The following is a 23,467-nucleotide window of genomic DNA, read 5'->3' as shown; positions in this document are numbered from 1 at the left end:
GATTGGGCCGAGGAGAGAGAGGATATGCTCCAGACAAGAGATCTCGGATGGAGGATAGCTGGAGCAGGGCCCTAATAAATTTTGCATTAATTTTGAAAATTGAGAAACATATTGTCTCCGAGCGGGGGGATTGTCCATGCCTTAAACACCTTCTTTCTCTTAAAAGATGTACATTTAATGGAGACCATGAAATTCACAATCTTATAGCGATTCCTCTGATATTGGTTTACCAGTTTCATTGAGTTTGAAACATAAACTTGTAATCAAATTTGCGAAGCTCACCTCCACCAATGTTGTCCATAAGTAAGGCAAATTTACATCTTTTTTTCCAACTTGTGTGCATCATAAGATAAATATCCATGCAAGTTTGCTTTAAGTTGGACTAATACCTAATTAGAAATGGACCTGCTCAAAAGAATGTTCTTTAAATCTAAAACATGAGTCAGTTCCAGCATTTGAAGCAAGACTTGAAGTGCATCATCCATGCAAGTTTAATCATTAGAGGCTACATAATAAAGCTACTTCACAATCTTGACCCTGTTCACTCATCTGGAAAATATAGGTAAAATTCGAACAAAGTCTGGAAGTGTCCATCTCTAGACACATCATCCATACTAATTTGCTTTTTTAAGAAAAGCTCAACTTCACTCATGTGGAAAATCTAGGTCAAATTAGCACCTGAAGCAGAAAGGGAAGTCTACACTTCTAGATACATCATCCCTAGTTATTCATCTGGAAAATGTAGGTCAGATCTAGCATCCAAAGCAAGTCTGGTAATGTTCATCTCTAGATGCATCATCTCATGCAAGTCTGATCTAGGTAGGTTTTATTGGGATTGGACTTGCTCTTAAAACTTGAACTGGGATGCCAGTGCTGGGGGTATAGCATAAGCTCATCTTGCCATCGTAGAGTTGAGCTAAAAAGGGAAAGCAAAAGGTAAAAGGTCATCTGAATGACCCAGCTAATCTAAACAGGGAAAACAAACAGTTCAGATTCAAATATATGTATTTTACTAGGAAAACAAACTCAGAATAAACAAAGAAATGACATCATATGTGAGAGGAGAATAAGTAAAAGTTTAAGCACTGCATATCTTTAACTATTCAAAGCACTAGTCATAGATGCTGTCTAGAGGAAAAAAAAGTTATTCTTCTTAATGATATATTAAACCAATTCATAATACCCAGATAACAAAATTTTATCCTGAAAATTTTTTCAACCAAGGTTAAGAGAACAATAATATTATTTTTCATATTTTAATAGAATATTTTAAAAATCTAAAAAGTTCTTTTAAAAAGAAAAAAAAAACATTCCCTCCGAATTTTTCTGTGCCTAAATGTAATGTTCTTGATTGTCCAACAATAGAGAAAAACACATAAAGAACTGTAATGAAGTCAGAGCAAGCAAACATTGATTTTGCTCATCATCCAATCACTCTCTGGCTAATAAGATTTGGGAATCACTGCAATCTTCTTTTCTAGTTAGATTTTATCACCAAAAAGGAGGAACTTTATTTGATAAGAATTTAACAGGAAGAAATAACAGTCACAAAACAAAGGACTGGATATAAAAAATACACCTAACCCCCAGTCACAATTAACAAAGAATGGGTAAAGAGCAACATGACTAGAAAACAAGACCCCTGGGTCACAAAGCTCACCTGAGTCACCTTAGCCCACCAGTTTTTCATCTCAAGGTTTAATAAAAAAGAAAATTTCATCTTTAAACAAATTAAAAGAAAATTCTTATCCCACATTGTGGTTTCATCCTCACCTCAAAGTATTTTGGTATAACATATACATGTATATAACTGAATAATGAATGAACACTTTTGGGGATGCTTCAATATTATTTTGACTACATGGCTTCAATGTTCGCAGATGAGGTAAACAAGAATAAGATAACAATTGCTTTGGCTCTTTTCTCTGACAACAAAGGATCCATTATTTTAAATAAATGATAAAAAAATTAATTCATACAACTTTAGAATGTTTTCATATAAATATTTTCCACATAAATGTTTCCATAGGAATGTTGCCCTACTATTCCCTAAATGTTGACCCAACCTATCCCAGAGGGCCAAGATTTTAACAAACTTAATTCTGCAATATCTACAAATGCTTTCTTACAAATATCCTTCGCCCTGCTGTTATCAAAAATTTCACACCTTCCCTTTATCCTGAAGTTTTTAAACAGACTTAAATCTGCATTAAGTTTGGATTTATACAGTTGAATTCTATGGGCCTTGATTTGAACAAATTAACTCAAGTCTTTGTCAGGAATCTTACACATAAGTTTTATCTTTTCCGGCTAATTCATTCTTGAGAAGAAAATTTTAAATGAACCTACTAAATAATCAATATTCTAAAATTCTCTCCCCTTGAAATAAAACATAACTCTTGATTTGAAAAGAAAAATAGAATCCCCTTAACCCTGCTTTTTGGAGAGTGTGGTTGAAATTGGACCAGTAGTTCTGTAGAAGAAGACAAAATCGTGAATAGTTCACATTACAGTAATGATTACTACAAGGTAAACAGATAAACTTGGATCAGAAAATCTCACCTTTGACTCAGGTGAGCTAAAAATGAATCATCTAAATCAAGATTGCACATAAGCTCAAGCCTCTTTGGCCTTCAACTTTACCAGCCAGATTTATATATTGCATCAAGTGGAAGTCCAGCTACACTTACAAGCAGTTAATCAGTGGGTTTATGAGGTTTATGAGTTATTTAATATAATATCTTACTGACCCACTTAACCTTGTCATTGCAAGCTTGCACCTCCCAGGTTGTAGAAAACCTGTGTTAACACTTATTGTTGAATATTGCCACTTGTAAGAATTAAGAGTTCTTAAATGTCTAGTCAGAATATTTTACATCAACAATTAACTCAAGAAAAAAATCAAATACTGAGGAACAAATAAAGCGATCACTGTTCAACAGAATTATTTTTAAAACCAAAATTCTCTCTTGGAACTGTTTTTCAGATTTAGTGGACAGACACTTTCAATTAATTTGTCAATGAATATCTTATTCAACCATCATGTTCAATTTAATGCAATGACAAGTTCAAACACAACATGAGTATGTTCCACAGCATTGGCTGGAGCTGCTGTGAACTCTCTGACAGTTGATTGGCCCTCATTTGACCTTCATTTTCTTGGCTGGAGGCTCATCAGGGGCTCCAACGACTCTATCCAATGAAAATCCTGGAAAAAATATGCACATGACTTGTTGATTAAACCATAGTCACATTCAACCTTTTCAATACATGTTCAATAACCGATTTCAGAAAAGGCCCATAAGCCATGATGCTCACCTGAAGATTTGGGCATCAGCATATCATTTTCCACCAAGATTTTTATGTAAAACTTAAAATTTTTAATTTGGCCCAATTTTTTCCCAGGGTCATTACTGGAACAAACTTGAATCTACACTACCTGAAGATGCTAAACATAAATATGACAATTGGTTTTGCTGAGATTTTTCCCAATATATGCACACTAAAAACTTTGATCATTCATTTTTTACCCACCCTACCCCTAGGGGTCATACCTGAAAAAACAAATCTACACTACATCAGAATGCTTCCATACTAGTATGACTGATGGTTTTGCTGTTCTTTGGAAGAAAATATTGAATTTTTTCTTCAAAATTCCTATGAAAAACTTTGATCATCCATTGTGGCCTCACCATACCCCTAGAAATCCGATTATAATTTGAACAAACTTGGATGTATACTATGTAGTGAAGCTTTCAAATAAAGTTCAACTCCTCTGGCTGTGTGATTCTTCGAGGAGGATTTTGAAAGATTTTTTTACCCAGCATATATTCCTATATGAACTTTGAACACGTAATCCTTTCCTATCACTAGGGGTCTTAACTTTAACAAACTTGAAAATCTACACTATGTAATGCAGATATCACACAAGTTTCACATTTTGACATCAATCTTTTCTTCAGTTAATGGTCTTATAAACTCTTTTTTCAGAAGGACCCAACCAAATTTTCACTATTTCTAAATTATCTACATTTTAAATAGTGTGGTCCTTCATTTGAATAAACTTGAAGTCCCTTTCATCAAAGGCTGTTTGGTGGCAAGATTGATTGATTTTCCCCATTATGGTTTCTGGAGAAGTTATATGTGTAAAAAGTTTACATAAAACACATGAAATACAGATTCCAGATACTCTCTGATCATAAAAGCCTATGAAGTCTTTTACTCAGGTTTGCTAAAATTTTACACACATGAATTAATAGACTTTATAATTACTGTAAAACCAACTATTATTCGCGTCATCTTTTATTCGCGATTCGTCAGTTTGAAATCAATCCGCGGCCATTAATTTTCACGAATAAGGAAACATTTTCTACAAAAACAAATACAAATGAATGGTTCGCCGCGATTAATATTCGCGACTTAAAGTAGGTCGCAAAACTCACGAATATTTCTCGCACGTGAAAAAAAGTTGGTTTACAGTATGAAGCTGTTGGTATATCTGACCTTTCTCCATCCTGAGAACTTCACATTCCTTCCTAATCTCAGCTATTGCTCTCTCATCGTCCTCCTGTTACAATCCAACATATATTTATGTAACAAACCTAGCCCACTTCCATCAATATTTGAAAATTAGGATTTCTTCTAGAACTACTAATAATTTTTTTTTTTGGATAGAAGACAGATTATTTTTGTCATTTTCCCCTGTTTATCTATTTATTGAAATACATGATCTTTCAAGTTTTTACTAATAACACATTTTTGCCCCCTTTTACTACTTTTTCAAATGATTTGCAATTTATCTTAATAAACTACATAAAACCACCTATTATCATGATTATGTAATATTTTGGTGGCTGACTGTATTATTAATCACTTTAGGGTCATGTGACTTTACTAAGTCATGTGTCTTACCTCTGCCTTACTCCACAAGAAGCAATCATTACACTTGTCACATGGTTTCTTCGGTTCTCTCAAATGTTGACAGAAGTGTTTGTAGCTTATCTGATAATGAACACAAACATGGAAAACATCAAACAATAAAAAGTCACAAAACTATGTAAACATAAAAATACTTGGCTAATACTTGCCTAAATGCATTCTATCCTAGAAAGCATTTTATTTACAGAAAGAGATATGATGTGTCCTTTTCTATGGCAATAAATTAATGGTGTGAGATTTTGTCATTATAAGCCTCTAATGATATGTCACTTGAAATTAGTGTAGCAACTGTCTGGCTACATCAACAAAAGCTAGAATTAAGATAAGATTTAATATTTCTCCTCCAATTATTTTCTAATTACTGCTGTATTTCATCAAATTTTAGAAATATGATACAAATGCTTGTCTTTGATGTTATGTGAATGGAAGCAAAATATTTTTCCCCATGTATAAATCTGTATTTAGCATACACTACAGTTTAACAATGTAATTCTAAATTTATAAAACAAACCCATTTACAATCATTCATATGTTAAAATGGATAAAATACTAAAAAAGGCCAATTTATTTATCTAATTCAATGTGTTTCCAGTTAATTTTTTTGTTTAAGTACATTTAGATGGAGATCTAAGAAAGACAACACTGTTTTTATTTTCATCTTTCCAGACTTGTAAAGCAAAAAGGTTATGAAAACCAGACAATAGAACAAATTTTTTGATCCAAATTAAGTCATATTTGCTGCTTAATTGCACAATAAAATTTTACATTATTAAGTACTTATGAGGATGCACATCATTCAGTGTCCAATTCATCATGTTCATGTATACTTCACTCCTAGTTATGTCTCCTGACGTGAAGTGTCAGGATTTTACCTATAGATAGGTTACACCACAGGAAAGGGTGTTTGATCAGCCCAACACACAATGTGACAAAGAACTTCAGATTCTATCTATAGATAGTACAACCACTAGCTATGTTAAGCCTTAAAAGATTTGTGCTGCACCAGGAACAAGAATTCAACCATGACCTCACAAACACAAAGAGCATACCAAAGCCCTTGGTGACACCACAATGCTGATTTTAAATACATCAAAATAACAAATACTATTCTGCACTCAAACTGAGACCAGTCATTTTAATATACATTGAACAACATCATCTATTTTATATTAAGATGAACTTCTAAAACTCGCTTTAGTTTTAGTGCAGAATTTTTATTTTATAGAAAACTACTGTTAGGTGTACTAGATCTCCCCCTCCAAAAAAAAATTAAATTAAAAATTGCCAGACTTACATCCGGTTTACGACAGACATAACACATGGAAGCACCGCATTTACAGGTCATCTTATTACATCCCTCCTCCTTCATAAATTTAGCCTTACATCGGTGACAGGTTCGAATTTTGGCCATGGCCATCTTCTCCTCACTGTAAAAAAAATTACTTAAGACATCATTTATGGAATTAGAAATCTAAATAAACAAAATTTGGTTGATAAATTTAGATTTATTTGAAAATATAAACATTTATTTCCTATCTAACTTGTAACACGAGCTTTGATTGGTTACAAAGTCGGGTGTAAATATCCATGCACCCGACTTGAGCCGGGTGTAAATAAAACATGACATCATAATGCAAACATTCTCTATGATAAAGACGAAATAACATGACGTCACAAGGTACGTAGTTATCTTTAATCGATAGATTGAGACACACTCTGATGTTTACAAACCATTTTTATGGGTACAAAGGACATAAATTCGTTATCCAGGTTCATCAAGGGTGTACGGGGATTTACCCCGGGTTGTATTTCATACACCCTTCGGCCTTCGGCCTCAGGGTGTATGGAATAAAACTTGGGGTAAATCCTCGTACACCCTTGATTGAACCTGGATAACTAATAACATGCCACCTCTTTAAGGGGTCAGTTATTTAGAACTTGCTCCTGAGTTTTATGAATCTTAAATCTTCATATGCAATACAATAAAAGGACATGGCCCTTTGATTGAATTTCCTTCACCTAATGATTCTTTTTTACACGAGTGGCTGACATTGGTTCCAAAAAGCATAAATTGTATTTCCTAGCAGCTACAATGTTGAACAAACATTAAAGCTAGCTCAACATACATGTTAGATAATTCGGTCAGAAAATGGTGCTTAGTGCCATCATATAGACACAGTGATTACTACAGAATACCTCCATATTAAGATGGCCCCCTATCAGATTGCTATCTCCAACCACTTACAATTTAATTCGTAGACTAACTTCATCCTTCTTTTCAATTTCTTCACATCGCTTCCCAAAATGTTCCTTCCAGTCTTCTTTACAATATCTACAGGTCTCCTGGAAAACAAATCTGCATAATATAAAATTGGATACTTACATCAAGTACCAATCTTGAATACTGAAATAATTCATTTTGATTGATACAGTAAATCATACTTAAAGTGAAGTCCCATCGTTGCCAGAGTATCATGTGCTTATCAACACATATGCTTTATTTAGCACTTGCAATGTGAAACTGTGCATTAATATGCTTTTCTACTCTGGTGCAAAACACCATCTTTTAATAAATCTTTTAAATGCATTATTTGTCTGATGCATTGATGCCTAAGAGTAGTGTATACAGGGAAAAAGTTTTTGCCCATTTTATTTTTGCCCCTTTCACCCTCTCAAATGGCACCAATTCAAAGAACACAGCATAATTTCTTTAACAGAACTATGACTGGATGAATTTTAAACAGAGCAAAATTGTTGGCAAGTGCAAAAGGGGGAAATAACACAGGGCAAAAATAATCCTGTAAACAGTATTTAGAAGAAATACTCATCTTTGATGAACTACTTAACTTTCCTGGAGCCTAAACTTTGGACAAAGAAGAGATGAATTTCACAAGTGTATGCAAACAATATGCATGCTAGAAGTTCAGGAGTAAAGAAGAGTTTCAGAGGTTTAAAAACCTTCCATATACATGACCAACTTATCCTCACTCTACGACCTTATCCTTAACACTAAGGTCATGATTTTCAATTTGTTTTCTGAAAGATAGCTGTTCATTGCAATCATGAAAACAGCTTGCCTGTTTTTAAACAAGAGGCCCATGGGCCTTATAGGTCACCTGAGCATTATGCAACAACTTTCCAGTGATTGAATTTGATTCATGTTTTAAGCCAGATGCTATGCTATTCACAATTTTGAAAGAGGCACCACTGATCATCATAACAATATACTTAGCAGTTGCTTAGTTTGTTTACTTAATACCAATAGGCAGGGTAGGGGAACAAAAAATGCATTTCAAGTAATCAGTAATATTCAGCAATAATCAGTAATGCCCCTATCACACATGAACCCCTGACCCTTAAGCCTAGATACACACATTGCACAATTTTTGAAAAGGCACCATTGCTTTTCAAAAATATTTGATTAATACCAAGGAGCATATTTCAAACAATTCATCCAGTTTCAGTATATAAGTACAGCCCCCCCCCCCCCATGGTACCCCTGACCCTAGGGGCTTGAAATTCACAATTCTGGAAGATTAGCGCCCTTGCTCATCATAACTATATAGGTAGTTCATCTGCTTAATACCCAGGAGCAGAGAGGAATATTTTCAAAGATTTAATGTATTTTCACTATATAATCAATAGAGCCCCACCCTATCACTAGAACCCCTGACCCTAGGGCCATAAAATCAAAATTTTGGAAGAGGTATTCTTGCTCATCATAACTAGGTATGTAATTAATTTATTTCATTCCTAGGAGCAGAAAAGAATTTTTTTCAAAGAATTCATGTATTTTCACTATATAATCTATAGAGCCCCACCCTAACACCAAAACCCCTGACCCTGGGGCCATAAAATTCACAATTTTGGTAGAGACACTCTTGCTCATCATAACTATGCACTTAGCTGGTTTATTTAATACGCAGGAGCAGAGAAGAAGATTTTCAAAGAATTCATGTATTTTCACTATATAATCTACAGAGCCCCGCCCTAACACCAGAACCCCTGACCCTAGGGGCCATAAAATTCATAATTTTGGTAGAAGCACTCTTGCTCATCATAACTATGCACTTAGTTAGTTTATTAGGTCACCTGAGTAAACTCAGGTGACCTATTGCTATCCGTTTTCGTCTGTCGTCGTTCGTCGTGCGTCGTGCGTTAACATTTGAACATTTTCAGCTTCTTCTCTGAAACTGCTGAACCAATTTCAACCAATTTTGGCATATAGCATCTATGGTTGAAGGGGAACAAAAATTGTGAATTTCATGGTCCCTGCCCCCCTGGGGGCTGGGGGGTGGGGCCAAAACCACTAAAATCAGTGCAATCTTTAAAAATCTTCTTCTTTACTCCTGGACATCAAGCAGTCAAACTGTTTGTATGATTGTAATCAGCATTGAGTCCTCTACCAAAATTGTGAAATTCATGGCCCTAGGGTCAGGGGTTCTTGTGCTAGGGCGGGGCTAAATAGATAATATAGTGAAAATGCATTATTTCTTTGAAGTTTTTTTTGTGCACTTTGGCATTAAATAACATATAACCAAGTGCCCAGTTAAGTTGAATATGGTTGCCTCTTCCAAAATTGTGAAATTCATCATCACCCCTGGGCTCAGGGGTCTGTTTGGAGTATGGGGCTAAGTTGGTTGTAATGTAAAATGCATAATAACTTAAAAGATCTTCTGATGGACCAAATCACATGCAACTGATGCAAGAAAGGTTTGTGTCAACTTTATGTTTTAAACAATGTATTAATAAATTAATGTGCATGAGAAAAGAGACATTTTAAATTGTTTTGTATTGCAAAACAAAAAAAAAATTATTTTAGATATATCCGGGAATATATTTGCCTACTGTACACGCTTTAATATTTACGCATGCGCACTCGACTATTTGTTTGGTTTGGAGAGTAAGACGCCATTTTGGACCAGAGTGCACACGAAGAAAAAAGAATCTTCGTTTTATTTTAGGTCTAAAGTTTTACATAGCGAACGGTGGGTATGAATGTTGATATTTATGAGTTTAAACGGTTTACGGAATATAACGTGGTTTTACGAATACATCGTGTAATCTGAGGTTTTATTGGCGTATTACTTCTCCCGCGTTGTACAAAGGCGACATGATCACATCGTACGATGAAAGGTTGTTCGAGCGTTTTAAATGTTGTCGCCTGCAGCTGCATTATATATGTATTAATAAAATATATTTATTAGGTGTTTAATATGCTGTTTTTTTTTCTATATGTATGGAAAATATACCTTAGTTAAAACATAAAATATGATGAAATTTTTCGTTCGAATTATCTCTAGACGAATTGCAGTGACAGCCGCTGTACTTCCTACAGCAAAAAAAAAAAAAAAAAAAAAAAATCACGAAGCGTAATGATTTCAAAATAGACCCAATGAATATTAACTTGGAATTACATCAGTTATATCTACAATATTAGTAGGTAATAAAGATGTGATTCTGGTTTAGTGGTTTTGTTTGTGGAACATAGTCCAATCCACACTTTACAAAAGTTATGTCCCTTTGTAGGGTCAACCAAAAGGGAAAGAAGCAACATTTCTCCTCTTTATGCTACCAAACATTTGTATTCACTGTGTATTGAATGTTTTCTTTGGACGTGTGGGTAGTCCGAATATGGGACAATTAGTAAATATGCAGCAATTTTTATTCAAGTCGAATGACATAGTTACAAACCTGAAAACTACAAAGGCTGCTGTGAGGATTCTATGGCTCTATCCCCAAAGATGGCAGCAAAGGGACATAACTTTTGAAAAGTGTGGATTCAACTACATCAGGTCTGGTACAATCGCTAAATCTAGCTATGTAGCTTAAATTACCTACTTAGTTTTATTTACCTATGTGAAGCCGCTTTATTTTATTTTAGCTACCCATATCATACTTTTGTCTTTGAATTAATATTCTTCTCAGGATGTGCACAAAATTACACTTCAATGCAGTGATAATTTTTTATTTAATTAAGGATCCTATAAAATTAAAATCATCAGAGGTTTAAAATTCATGCTCCAAGTTTTAGCATTTTGAATGTGTTTACATACAAACAGACTTAATGTGTCTGAAAAACCTGATGTAAAGATGAAAATAAAATTATTTCTGCAATATCGAATGTAGATTTATTAAAATATATGTTTGTTCATTAATTTACCTTTATATATCAGGTACCCTTCTTAGATTCCTGTTTTTTTTTTTTTTAAATTGAAACACAATTTGCTAAGTATAGTTAAGTATAGTCACTGATTAGCACCACTTGCCATTCTTTATTTTACCGGAAATATAAAGGTAGCTATTTGGTACACACTGTTAAGTCGCCATTACAGTGAGCATTAACAACAAGGGATGTACACTATTATATTTCCCAAACGATTCTTAAGTTGGAGAACATATTGTTTTGACTCTTTTTCTTACTATTATTATTTTTCTTCTTCCTGGGTACTTATTTGTCTGTTAATGATCTCCTTAACTACTCGTCCAATTGAGGTAAAACCTGTCTAGGGTAAGTAGGCATCCGATGTAGATTTGCGGAACGAAGGTCATTTTTCGCACACATGCTAGCAAGAGCATGCACATACACCATGTGAAATGACCAATATACTTAATATAGCCATAACGTTTATATAATATTTTTTTAACTGCTTTGAAACTCATTATGTAAGGATATATTAGTAGTGTAGATAAGATGACATGGTAAATATAGCAAGAACCCACAAGCATGCACGTGCAATTTGCTCTGATTGGCTGAAACAAAAGACTCAATATCTTTTTTGTTTCTTGACAAAAAACAGAATTTTAAAACAAAGTCAAATATTAACTATAATATGATATATTAAAATGTTCAAGAAATGATGTGCATCCACATGCACAATTGGCTAAAACTACTATAACTCTTAGTTGTCAACAAAGCGGGATGAAATTTAGAACAAAAATTAGACATAATGAATTCCCACAGGAAGATATAGTTAGCATGCACATGCACGCTCATGCAATGCGTTAAATGACAAATTTTAGCGCATTTTGAATATTTTTTTGAATAAATGCATTGATATTTGTTAGTACCAGGAATATTAAAATAGACAGATTGATATAGTCATTACACACATGCATGCACGTGCACACGCATTTGATTCTAATGGGACCAATATAGTTGATTGAGCCGTAACTTTTATACATTTTGATTAAATGCTATTATACTCGATTCTTTGAAATATATTAAAAGTGTAGACAAGATAATGTGGTCATATGGAAATATATGCATCACCTGCACATGCGTGCAGTTCTAAAAATTGCAATACACTCGGGGAAAAGATCTTGATGTTTAAAATGAATTGAGTTTGTCTTATTTAATGAAGCTTAAAGGAAATGAATCATAAAGGGAATAAGGCAACAAAAGGGACTTGAGGATCGTTTGGGGAACATCTTAACGGTTCTCGTTACAATTAGCACTAGAACATTCTGCTTTGGATGCTGGTTTTGACCTATATTTTCCAGATTCGGTAATTGAGCAGGTTAAAGTTTTTGGTGCTGGTCTATTTTCCAGTAACTATAAGTCCTATTCAAACTAAACTTGCATGGATATTGATTTTTGGATACACACTTACCCCCCACCCCCTACCCCCAGAGTTGCAAGATTTGCCTTACTTTGAGAAACTTTTGTCAAGGTTTTTGATTTATAACTGATTTAAAAGTATTCCTAAAATGCAGTTTGAGAGAACAAATTGCATGTTACGGTTCAATATATTTATAAGAGATTTCAGCCTGGAGTTAAATGACCATTGCAAGTTTTGTTGAAAGAAACCTTTTGTGAATTTTTATATAGTGCATGTATTTAGCTTAATCAACAAGTGGTAAGTAAGAAATCTAATCAGAAGAATAGGTCCTGGGATAATGAAGCATCCAATCTAATTAGATATTTCAAATCTGCTACTGCTTCTCAAACATCTTAACAACATTCCATTTGGGGTCACATCAGCACAGCCTTTTGATTGGCCAATGAATTCGTTGCCTCCAAAATCTTAGCTTATAGTTCGGATGAGTTTCCTCTTTTTACTGTCAAATCTATATGCCCGAGGAATTTTGGAGTTGACAAAATAAGCATTGCAAAAGTTATGGTATGTATGCATGTGTTATGCTGGATATCTTGTACATTTTGTCCTTTTTCGTTTGCGTTATTCACATAAGGATCCCAGACTGGTGGACTAAACATTAAATTTATACCAAAATTGCTTTAATTCAAAGTAACACAGTATCATTATCAACATGATCAATAATGAATATGTAGCCATGGAACTTATTTATTTAGAATTGTCAATGTTTACCGAAGTTTGAATGTGATTGACCTTATACTCGAGCTCCAAAGGAGAGAGGGGTATAATGTTTAACCCTTGTGTGTCTGTCTGTCTGTCCGTAACAAATTTTCATCACAGTTTTCTTAGCAACTACTCATCGCAGATGCTCAAAATTTTAAGTTGGTCTTCTCCGAGGCATGTTTTATGTTGGGATACATTTTTAATCAAATCCGATGTCAACTTCCTGTTTGTTTGTGTGTCTGTCTGTCTCATACATAACAAATTTTTAGTCACGGTTTAATCAGCAACTACTCATCGCAGATGCTTGAAATTTTAACACTATTCTCTCTAAGGCATGCAATATGGTGGGATACATTTTTGTTCAAATCCGGTGTCAACTTCCTGTTTGTCTGTGTGTCTGTCTGTTTCATAATAACAGATTTTCGTTGCAGTTTTCTCAGCAAATACTCACCGCAGATGCTTGAAATTTTAGTACACTCTTTGTTGAGACATACCATATGGTGGGATTCATTTTGGTGTGAATCTGATGTCAACTTTTTAGTTTTCTGTGCATTTGCCAGTAATTAAACTTGTGTATATTAACATAATCGCATTAGAGCAGAGGTATTACTAGTGAGCATTGGCTCACAGATTTCTTGTTGTGTTTATTTGTAATTGAAAGGTCGCTCTGAAGTGACCCCGGATAGGATGTTATTAGATGTTAGAGAAGCAGTAGCGGATTCAGATTATCTAATTTTAATTAGATTGATAAAAAATCTTAAGGTCAAGATCTAGTAAATGAAGAATGCCTATAGCTTTATGAAATTTGAGAAATTATTATAGCTTTACTGATACTTTTAGTTTACAACTTAGCAACTTATGCTTGGTCAAATAAGGTCTTTTGGGGCATAATCTGGAGGTAAACATGACGAAAAACTATATTTTAAACTGCCATTTTTATTTTTTTTTAAAAATTAAAAACTAGTCATAAATTTGGGATAATTTAATTTCATGATGGACAAAGGAAATGTATTTAAATTGCCTACCGTCTCTCAGAAAACAGTAATTTATTTGTTAGCTCATGGCCTCTTCTTTTTAATAATATCGAATTTAATATTATAGAAATCGGGATTACTTTTTATATGATTTCAAATAGAATGTCATGAAATACCCTAATTTATGCCCCACCATGAATATGGCTAAGGCATAAGTGTTTGTCCGTCTTTCCATCTGTCCTTCCGTCACACTTGGTGTCGAGTTCATTTCAAAGCCAAGTTTCAAAGAAATTATTCAAGATATTTTTATCAAACATATGCTGAGAGATATTGTTGAGAACTATGCAACTGCATCAACTTTTTTATCTGCCCGGATCGCTAGATCCCGGGCGCATATTGTTTTTGTCCTGTCTGTTTATCTGTTTGTCTGTCTGTTGTCAACTTTAACCTTCGCCATAACTTTTGAACCATAAGAGATACAGACTTCATATTTGGTATGCATACTCCACTAATAAAGTCCTTTCAAATGACATCAAGGTCAATGACCTTGTGACCTTGACTGACCTATATGCTAAAAATAGTTTTTTCCACTGTTTGTCATAACTTTTGAACCATAGGCGATAGGAAATTCATATTTGGTATGCATACTCCACCGATTAATTTCTTTCAAACGACACCAAGGTCAATGACCTTGTGACCTTGCCTTTGACCAATATGCTAAAAATAGATTTTTTTTAACTTTGTTGCCGCCGGGCGCATAGTGTTTCACAAACACATCTTGTTTTACCTTGATCTTTCCTTTGTCCTTGACCTCACTTTTCTAAAATTAGTGTTTAGCTCAGTTTTAAAGATACCATTCAAGATAGTGTGATCAAACTTCAAATATTGATACATACTGATGTTAGCTATTCAAATACATCAAATTTTTATTATTGACGTTGACTTATCCTTTTACCTTGACCTCAATTTTCTTAAATTAGTGATAAGCTTAGTCTTAAAGATACCATTAAAGATTGTGTTAGCAAACTTCATATGTTGATACATACTACTAATGCATCAACATTTTTTGACCTTTCCCTTGACCTCTCTTTTCTTAGATAAGTATTTAGAACAGTTTAGAATAGACCATGAAAGATAATTTTATCAAACATACTTTAATTTGCTAATATGTATTAGTGGGAGGTAGTATTCAACTACATCACACACATTTGACCATGCACTTTCCTGTGACATTGACCTCCCTTTTCTTTAATTTTGTATTGCTTAGTTTTAAAGAAACTTTCAGATATTTTTATCTAAGCATGTATTTCACCATAATTTAGTGTGAATTTATCATCTGTATCCAATTTTTTTTATTTCAATTCAGAGAAACTGTTAAGATATTTTCATAAAACTTCATACACTAATGCACAAATTTTCATGTTGCATAACTAATATACACTAGTCGGGGCATTCATGTCCTATGGACATATTTCTAGTTTCTACATAACTCTGCTAAAGCCATAAAGAACAGAAATAAGAAAGTTGAAATTTATTATGACTTCAGAATGGATATTGCACCAAAATATAGTCTGAAGTCATTTACTACATCTTGACCTTAAGCTTAAGTCAAAATCTTTATGTTGTATTTAAAGATTGTAGAAGTGATGCACTTCTTATCAAAATCAAAATTTTTCTCCTCATTGTTTTCCAAAAAGTGTTTTCTGCTAATTCAGAGATAAATCCAATAACTGATATAAACATTTTCCAGGCGACTGAAAATTTGACTTAAGTTTAAGTCTGTTTCATAATTCTTGGGCCTGATATTTACATATGTTGTATTGTTGTATGTATTTTGCAGAAACTTTGTAATGCCGCGCAAGAAGAATTGGAGGGTGGCCTTGGCGAAGATGGGGAACCAGAGCCGTGCCAGCAGTGACAATAGACTCGTGGATACTAGCCACGTAAAAAATAGTACCAAAGACCCAACGATTAACATAACAGATGACGGACCTTTGAGACTCGTCGATACTAGCCACGTAAAAATTAGTACTAAAGACCGGGGGGATACTGCCTCCTTAAAAAGAGTACATGATTTGCCTTCGGGTGCTATGAACATTGTGAATTTGCCTTCGGGCGCTACAAACACTGCAAATTTGCCTTCGGGCGCTATGAACATTGTGAATTTGCCTTCGGGCGCTACAAACATTGCCAATTTGCCTTCGGGCGCTACAAACACTGCCAATTTGCCTTCGGGCGCTATGAACATTGTGAATTTGCCTTCGGGTGCTATGAACACTGCCAATTTGCCTTCGGGCTCTATGAATTGTGTAAATTTGCTTGGAACAAAATTATTTGGAACAATTAATCAAGCTAGTTATTTATTTCCAGCCTTTTCTAGAGGAGTTCAGTGTACATGCAATGCTTTGATGTCCATCATTTTGCAAAATGCATCTACCTCTTCAGAACTTGATGAAGTGCTGTTCGCAGGAGATGATTTGTATAGAGTCAGAGTTGCAGAATTACAGTCAACTGTTCAATTTGTTTCTAAAATGCTACAATTTCAAGAACTTCCTAAGTCTGTTTTTGTGCATGGTAATGAGTATGACATTTGCTATTTTGAAGAAATCTATGGAACGGTGAGTCATATGGATTGGAATAACTCAAGTCAAAATAAAAATTTGAAGGAAGGCATTGAGCAGCTCTTTGCAAGATACAATCAAGGCTTAATTATAGTTGGAGGAATTTGTTCTGCAATATATCTTGATGATAAGAGCTGTCCTGTATTTTTTGATTCACATTCTCACGGACAAGATGGTCTTTCATGTGCAGAGGGTAAAGCTGTAAAAATCACTTTTAGTGATCAAGATCAACTTGTGGACTACCTTTTTGCACTTTATCGGAGTTGTAATATTTCAATGATAAGCCAGTTTGAGATTCAACCAGTGTCTGTAACTCGAAAAACAAGTGAGTCCAATTCAAGAAGTGAAAGACGTTCTTTAATTGATAAGTACTTTGAGTTCCAAGAAAGCATGTCTACAAAATATAATATCTCTGAACCATCACAAAAAAACCGAAATGAATATATGAGAAATTATATGCGAAAAAGAAGGGAAAACGCTGAAATAACTCGGAAGGACAGGGAAAGCACCTTAAGATGTATGACCAAAACAAGACAAAGTAATGAATTTAAACTAAAAGAACTTGCTCTCAAACAAAGTGTTAGAGAAAATCCAGAGACAAAGTTCAAGGAGAGAGAAAGTACTTTAAAAAGTATGAAGAAGGCAAGACAAAGTAAAGAATTTAAAGATAAAGAATTAGCTTCCAAAAAAAGTGTCAGAGAAAATCCAGAGACAAAGTTCAAGGAGAGAGAAAGTACCTTAAAAAGTATGAACAAGGCAAGGCAAAGTGAACAATTTAGAGAGAAAGAACTAGCTTCAAAAAAAAATGTCAGAGAAAATCAAGAGACAAAGCTCAAGGAGAGAGAAAGTGCCTTAAAAAGTAGGAAGAAGGCAAGACTAAATACCGAATTTTGTTTAAAAGAAAGGGAAGCAAAGAAAAGGAAAAGAGACAATGTACAGCAGCTTGAGAAGGAACGGCTATCTAAACAGCAAAGTAGAAGAAATAACCGAGAAAAAGAAAGAGAAAATGAAAGAGTTTCTAGAGCTAAAAAAAGGCTTGATACAGAATTTAAAGATCACGAAAACAAATTATTGAAAAAAAAGTGTCATGGTAATTCTTTGGAAGAATGCATAGAAAAATTCCACGAAGAAGTTAAAATTGGCCCAATTTATGTGTGTACATGTTGTCATCAGACTTGGTTTCGGAAAAGTGTTGTGAAGCTAGATACAACTAATCTTAGTACTAAAAGTAAGAGTATTTGTACTGGGTTTAGATCAGTAGATGGTATTGAATGGCTATGTTTAACTTGCTGTTCAGCTCTGAAGGATGAAAAAATCCCAAGACTTTCAGTTAAAAATGGAATGAAATGGCCTGACAAACCCGATGCTTTAAATTTACATCCACTGGAAGAGAGGTTGATATCACAACGGATACCATTTATGCAAATAAGAGAGTTACCAAGAGGAGGGCAGATGTCGGTCAAAGGAAATGTTGTAAATGTTCCAGTTGATATTCAGCCAACTGTAAATGCCCTGCCACGACAAATAGATGAGCACGTGACTATAGCTGTGAAATTAAAGAAAAGATTATCCCACAAATCTGCATGCTTCACAGAAAATGTTCGTCCCAATGTGGTGATAAATGCTTTAGAATGGCTAATGAAAAATAGTGAATTGTATAAAAATTCAGGTATAGTGATAGACCATTCTTGGAGAGATGAAATTGAAAAAAGTAATGAGGAAACAGTACAAGAACTGATAGGATCTTCAAATGATAGTGATGATCGTGAGACTGAAGGAAATGATGATGGTTTTTGTGAAGTTTCCTCAGATGATTGCATTCAGGGCAACTCTGATACCCTTGTAGATGAAGCAGATATTGATACAAATAAACTCTATGTGTTTGCCCCTGGAGAAAACCAAAAACCAATAAGTTTATTTACAGACAAAGATGCTGAATATCTCTGTTTTCCGACAATATTTTGTGGTAATCGCAGAGTTGAAAGTGAAGAAAGAGACGTTCCAGTACACTACAGTGATATCGCAAAATGGGAGTTGCGCAGTGTGGATAGACGAGCGGCACAATCTGTACCTAACATCTTTTTTAAATTAAAGAAAATTCAAATTAAGCAAGTTAGTGACAAAGTTAACTTGGCACTGAGAAGATGTAAATCAGACGGTAAGAAAATCACTGCAGAACAAGTTTTAAATCCAGCCTCTGCGGAAAAAATTGTGAGATTAAATGAAGGGTATTATATTTTCAGAACACTTCGAAATTCTCCTGCATATCTTTCATCTAAAAAGAAAGATGTATTTGCCATGATAAGGCAGTTGGGTCTTCCAACATGGTTTATTTCTCTCTCATCAGCTGATACCAGATGGCAAGATCTGCTTAAAACATTGGCAACTCTAGATGGAAAAATCCTGTCACAAGAAGAATTAGAGGATTTGAATTGGAGTGAAAAATCAAAACTAGTTAAACAAGATCCAGTGACATGTGCTAGATTCTTTGACAACAGAGTTCAACTTTTCATCAACACCGTTCTTAAGAGTCCTCACAATCCTCTAGGTGTTGTCACTGATGTGTTTCGAAGGGTAGAATTCCAAAACCGAGGTTCGCCACATATTCATATGCTGGTATGGACAAGTGATGCTCCAAAGCACAAAGAAAATAGCAATGAGGAGATTGAAACATATGTAGATAAGTATGTCACATGTGGTTTGCAGGAAAATAATCCTGAAATGAAGCAGTTTGTCGATCTTCAAGTACATAAGCACTCAAAAACATGCAGAAAAGGTGGTAGGTCTATATGCAGATTTGGATTTCCTTTGCCACCTTTGCCCAAAACCATGCTTCTTGAGCCCTTGGATGTTGATGTTGAACATTATAGAAAGATATATTCTGATATTCAGAAGAAAATGAATGATTACAAAGATGGTTGCAGTTTAGACTATGATTCCTTCTTAGAGACTGTTGTAGAAATGTGTGAAGATGAGTATATAAAATGTATTCGAGCTTCCTTGAAAGGCCCAAAAGTGTTTCTGAAGAGAAGTCCATCTGAAATGAGAGTGAATTACTATAACTCAACAGTGTTGAAGGCTTGGAATGCTAACTTAGATATTCAGTTTGTACTTGATCCTTATGCATGTGCCACATACATTGTTGCTTATATCAGCAAATCTCAGAGAGGAATTAGTGCAATGCTTGATAAGGCATCTCAAGAAGCAGCAGAAGGAAATATGGATCTTAAGCGACAAGTTCGACATATTGGAAACAAGTTCTTAAACTTTGTTGAGGTCAGTGCACAAGAAGCAAGTTACTTAATCCTGCAGATGCCACTTACACAAGCAAGTAGAGAGGTTGTTTTTATCAATACTTCACCACCTGAAGACCGAGTTTTCTTACTCAAACATCAAGATGAATTGAACGAGTTACCCAAGGATTCAACTGATATTAAGGCAGATAGTATGATACAAAGATATGCAAGAAGACCAAAACAGCTAGAAAATTGGTGTTTAGCTGATGTTGTTTCTGAATTGGAAGTGACTTTCCCAAAAGAAATCAGAAAAGATTTACAAGAGGAAGTGAATGATGATAACCCAGAAGATACTTCTGAAGAAAATATTTTTACTGATCAGGATGTGTTAGTTCATTTGAAAAATGGGATTAAGATCAGAAGACGAAAAAACAAACGAGTTATTAGATATGTAGGCTACAGCCAAAAAACAAATTCTGAACAGTATTACAGAGAAAGAATTCTTCTTTTTCTGCCATGGAGAAACGAGAATACTGACCTACTTGGTAGTCATCAAACTTATGAACAGCACTACAAGCAAAAAGCATGTATAATACAACTGAAACAAAGGCAGTATGAGCATTTTGTTGATGAATTAGAACAAGCTCGACTTCAAGCTGAAGAAGATCTGGATAATATGGAGACAGTAGCTCCAAATACAGAGCATGCTGAGGCAGAAGATGCAGAGATAGGTTCTGAACCATCTGAGGAATTTGTTCATTTTGATCCTGATTCAGTCCAACATAGAGATTTTGATATAGGTCCAGACCTGGGTTTGTCCTCAAAAGTAACTGAAACAGAAATGAGTGCTGTCCGCATTCCTGATGAGCAGTATTATAAACTTTTGCAATCCCTGAATACTAAGCAGAGGGAATTTTACAATCATGTAACAAACTGGATTCAAACCAGAGATGAACCATTATATGCTTTTCTAACTGGTGGAGCAGGAGCAGGAAAATCAGTGGTTATTGATGCCATTTTTCAAACATTACACAGAATACTGTACTCAAAAGAAGGTGAAAACCCTGATGATACCAGAATATTACTTTGTGCTCACACTGGCAAAGCTGCATACAACATCAAAGGGACTACTATTGCATCAGCATTTCACAGAAAAATGTATCAAACTCAGCAGCACATGAGTGCAGATGAACTGAACTCATTTAGGACAAAGTACCGGAATTTGTCAGTTGTGATAATAGATGAAATTTCGATGGTAGGAAATAATATGCTGTCATTTATAAATGATAGACTTCAACAACTTACTGGGAGAAAACAAGATTTTGGTGGTATTAGCATCATAGCTGTAGGTGATTTGTATCAGTTACCACCTGTTGGAGACAAGTGGATTTTCAAAGACCTTTCTAATCCTGGTCAGAGTTTAGCAAAGAATTTGTGGCATGAACATTTCTATATGCTTGAACTTACTGAAATTATGAGACAAAAGGATGACCTCAGATTTGCAGAAATGTTAAATAGACTTCGTGAAAACAAGATGACAGACGAAGACAAAGAACTCGTTTCTCAACGTTTCATTAGGCAAGATTCTCAAGACTATCCTAAGGAGGCACCTCATCTGTTTATTGAGAACAAGTTTGTTGATTGTTTTAATAACAATCTTATAGAAAACCTTTCTACAAATAAAGTAAATGTAAGAGCAGACACAGATGTGTTATCACAGACAAAACTTTCTGCTTCAGTGAAATTGAAACTAGTTCAAAACTTGCCTGAAAACCCAGCATCTACTGGACAATTAAGAACTAATTTGGTTATTGCTGTAGATATGCTATATGACATATCAGTAAATCTTGATGTTACGGATGGATTGACAAATGGTGCTTCCTGTGTTGTGAAATACATTGAATACAAAGAATCACAGTTAAGACCTGCCATAGTATGGGTACTGTTTGCTGACTCAAATATAGGTATTTCAAGAAGACATCAATACAGGCATTTGTTTAGCACAAATGTTAATACTGCATGGACTCCCATATTCGAAGCTAAAAGAACATTTGTTTATAACAGGAAGACATATGAGAGAGTTCAGTTTCCACTGCAACCTTCCGCTGGAAAAACAATCCACAAAGCACAAGGAGCAACTCTTTCAAAGGCAGTAATCAGCTTAGCACAGACAAGGCAGCGAAAAATTCCTCATATACATTATGTTGCACTTTCAAGAGTAAGGTCACTTGATGGTCTGTTCATTCTGGATTTCAATGAAAAAAGTCTTTCAAAAGATGAAACTGTTGATAAAGAGGTGGACAGGTTAAGAGAAAATAGATTGCAACTCTCATATACACCTCTATACTCAGTATGTAAAGACATAAAATTTTTGTTCAACAATGCCAGATCTCTACACAAACACTTCCTTGATATAAAATCGGATCCAAGTGTTTTAGCTGCAGATGTTATTGGTATTGCTGAATCTTGGCTTTGTGAAATAGATTCTGATGAAGACTTTACTTTAGAGGGTTTTACAATGTTCAGGAATGATGCAAGTTCTTCCCAGAGCAGACCACATCATGGTATTGTCATATATTTGAGAAATCAATTACAGTGTGTTTCATACAACTCTTTTACTTCCAAATCTGTTGAATTTTCCATTATTTCAGTTATGCCTTCCAATACTGATCCAATACAGTGTGTAGTTATATATAAGCAACCTTCTTGTACGCTTCAGCTTTTTTACGATACCTTGAAAAACAGGTTGCTTCCATTTGTTGACAAAGATGAAAAGACTGTCATAATGGGAGATTTTAACTTGGATTTGAGTACTGGTCAATATGCACATTTCCTGAACTTTATGAGAGAAAAATTTGGTTGTGTTCAAATCATAAACAAGGTAACCACAAAGAATAAGACGCAGTTAGACCTAATATTTACCAACTTTACTGATTTAGAAACAGATGTTCTTCAGGCTTATTGGTCTGACCATAATATGATTTATTGTGCTGCAGATATGACTTAAACAAGCTATTCAAATGACAACTGCATTTTAATTACAATGTATAGTATTATAAACCCTCTTGATCATAAAACAGGCAGTATGTAAATATTTAGTTTCCAATGGAAGCTAAATATTTACAAACTGCCAAGAGTGGTTGGACAAAACAAGGGTTGCCACTCATCAACTGCTTTATTTGTCCCAATAACTTTCAATATGTTTCTTATATATAAATGTATTTAAAATTGCATTGTTTGAATTACTTACTTGCTATTTGGAAGTTATTGGGACAAAAAAGATTTAGAGTTATAATGCCCATGAGATGAAATTGTTTACCCAGTAGTTTATTTATGATAATTTGTACTGTCTACTTATTTATTCATATATCTTTAAT

The 23,467-nt window shown here is 34.4% G+C and overlaps 2 protein-coding genes across 2 annotated transcripts; one reads left to right on the top strand and one right to left on the bottom strand.

Moving 5' to 3' along the window:
* Positions 1–1,176: 1,176 nt before the first annotated feature.
* Positions 1,177–7,307, bottom strand: LOC134280985 (E3 ubiquitin-protein ligase RNF216-like). Its single transcript, XM_062763442.1, has 5 exons — positions 7,184–7,307; positions 6,233–6,365; positions 4,912–5,001; positions 4,504–4,567; positions 1,177–3,208 (listed from the first exon to the last, which is right to left on the bottom strand). The coding sequence occupies exons 2-5, from the start codon at positions 6,353–6,355 to the stop codon at positions 3,141–3,143; spliced, it is 345 nt and encodes a 114-aa protein (XP_062619426.1). The 5' UTR covers positions 6,356–6,365; positions 7,184–7,307; the 3' UTR covers positions 1,177–3,140.
* A 9,457-nt stretch (positions 7,308–16,764) lies between these two features.
* LOC134280986 (uncharacterized) lies at positions 16,765–22,654 on the top strand (the record flags this gene model as incomplete). Its single annotated transcript, XM_062763443.1, has 1 exon — positions 16,765–22,654. A coding segment is annotated over exon 1 (5,890 nt), but the record flags the coding sequence as incomplete, so codon positions are not given.
* Positions 22,655–23,467: the final 813 nt, after the last annotated feature.

The sequence above is a fragment of the Saccostrea cucullata genome, unplaced genomic scaffold, assembly GCF_032062105.1.
Source record: "Saccostrea cucullata isolate Sc308-1 unplaced genomic scaffold, CSIRO_AGI_Scuc_v1 ctg5338, whole genome shotgun sequence".
Lineage (NCBI taxonomy): Eukaryota > Metazoa > Mollusca > Bivalvia > Ostreida > Ostreidae > Saccostrea > Saccostrea cuccullata.
Note: the sequence above shows the minus strand (reverse complement) of the source record. Positions and strands in the feature narration are given on the sequence as shown.

Coding starts and splice junctions, on each gene's coding strand:
- LOC134280985 (XM_062763442.1), bottom strand. CDS start 6,355: ATGGCCATGGCCAAAATTCGAACCTGTCACCGATGTAAGGCTAAATTT. Junction 4,568..4,911: donor TCTTGTGGAGTAAGGCAGAG/GTAAGACACATG, acceptor GGATTGTAACAG/GAGGACGATGAGAGAGCAAT. Junction 3,209..4,503: donor AGTTCTCAGGATGGAGAAAG/GTCAGATATACC, acceptor TATTTTTTCCAG/GATTTTCATTGGATAGAGTC.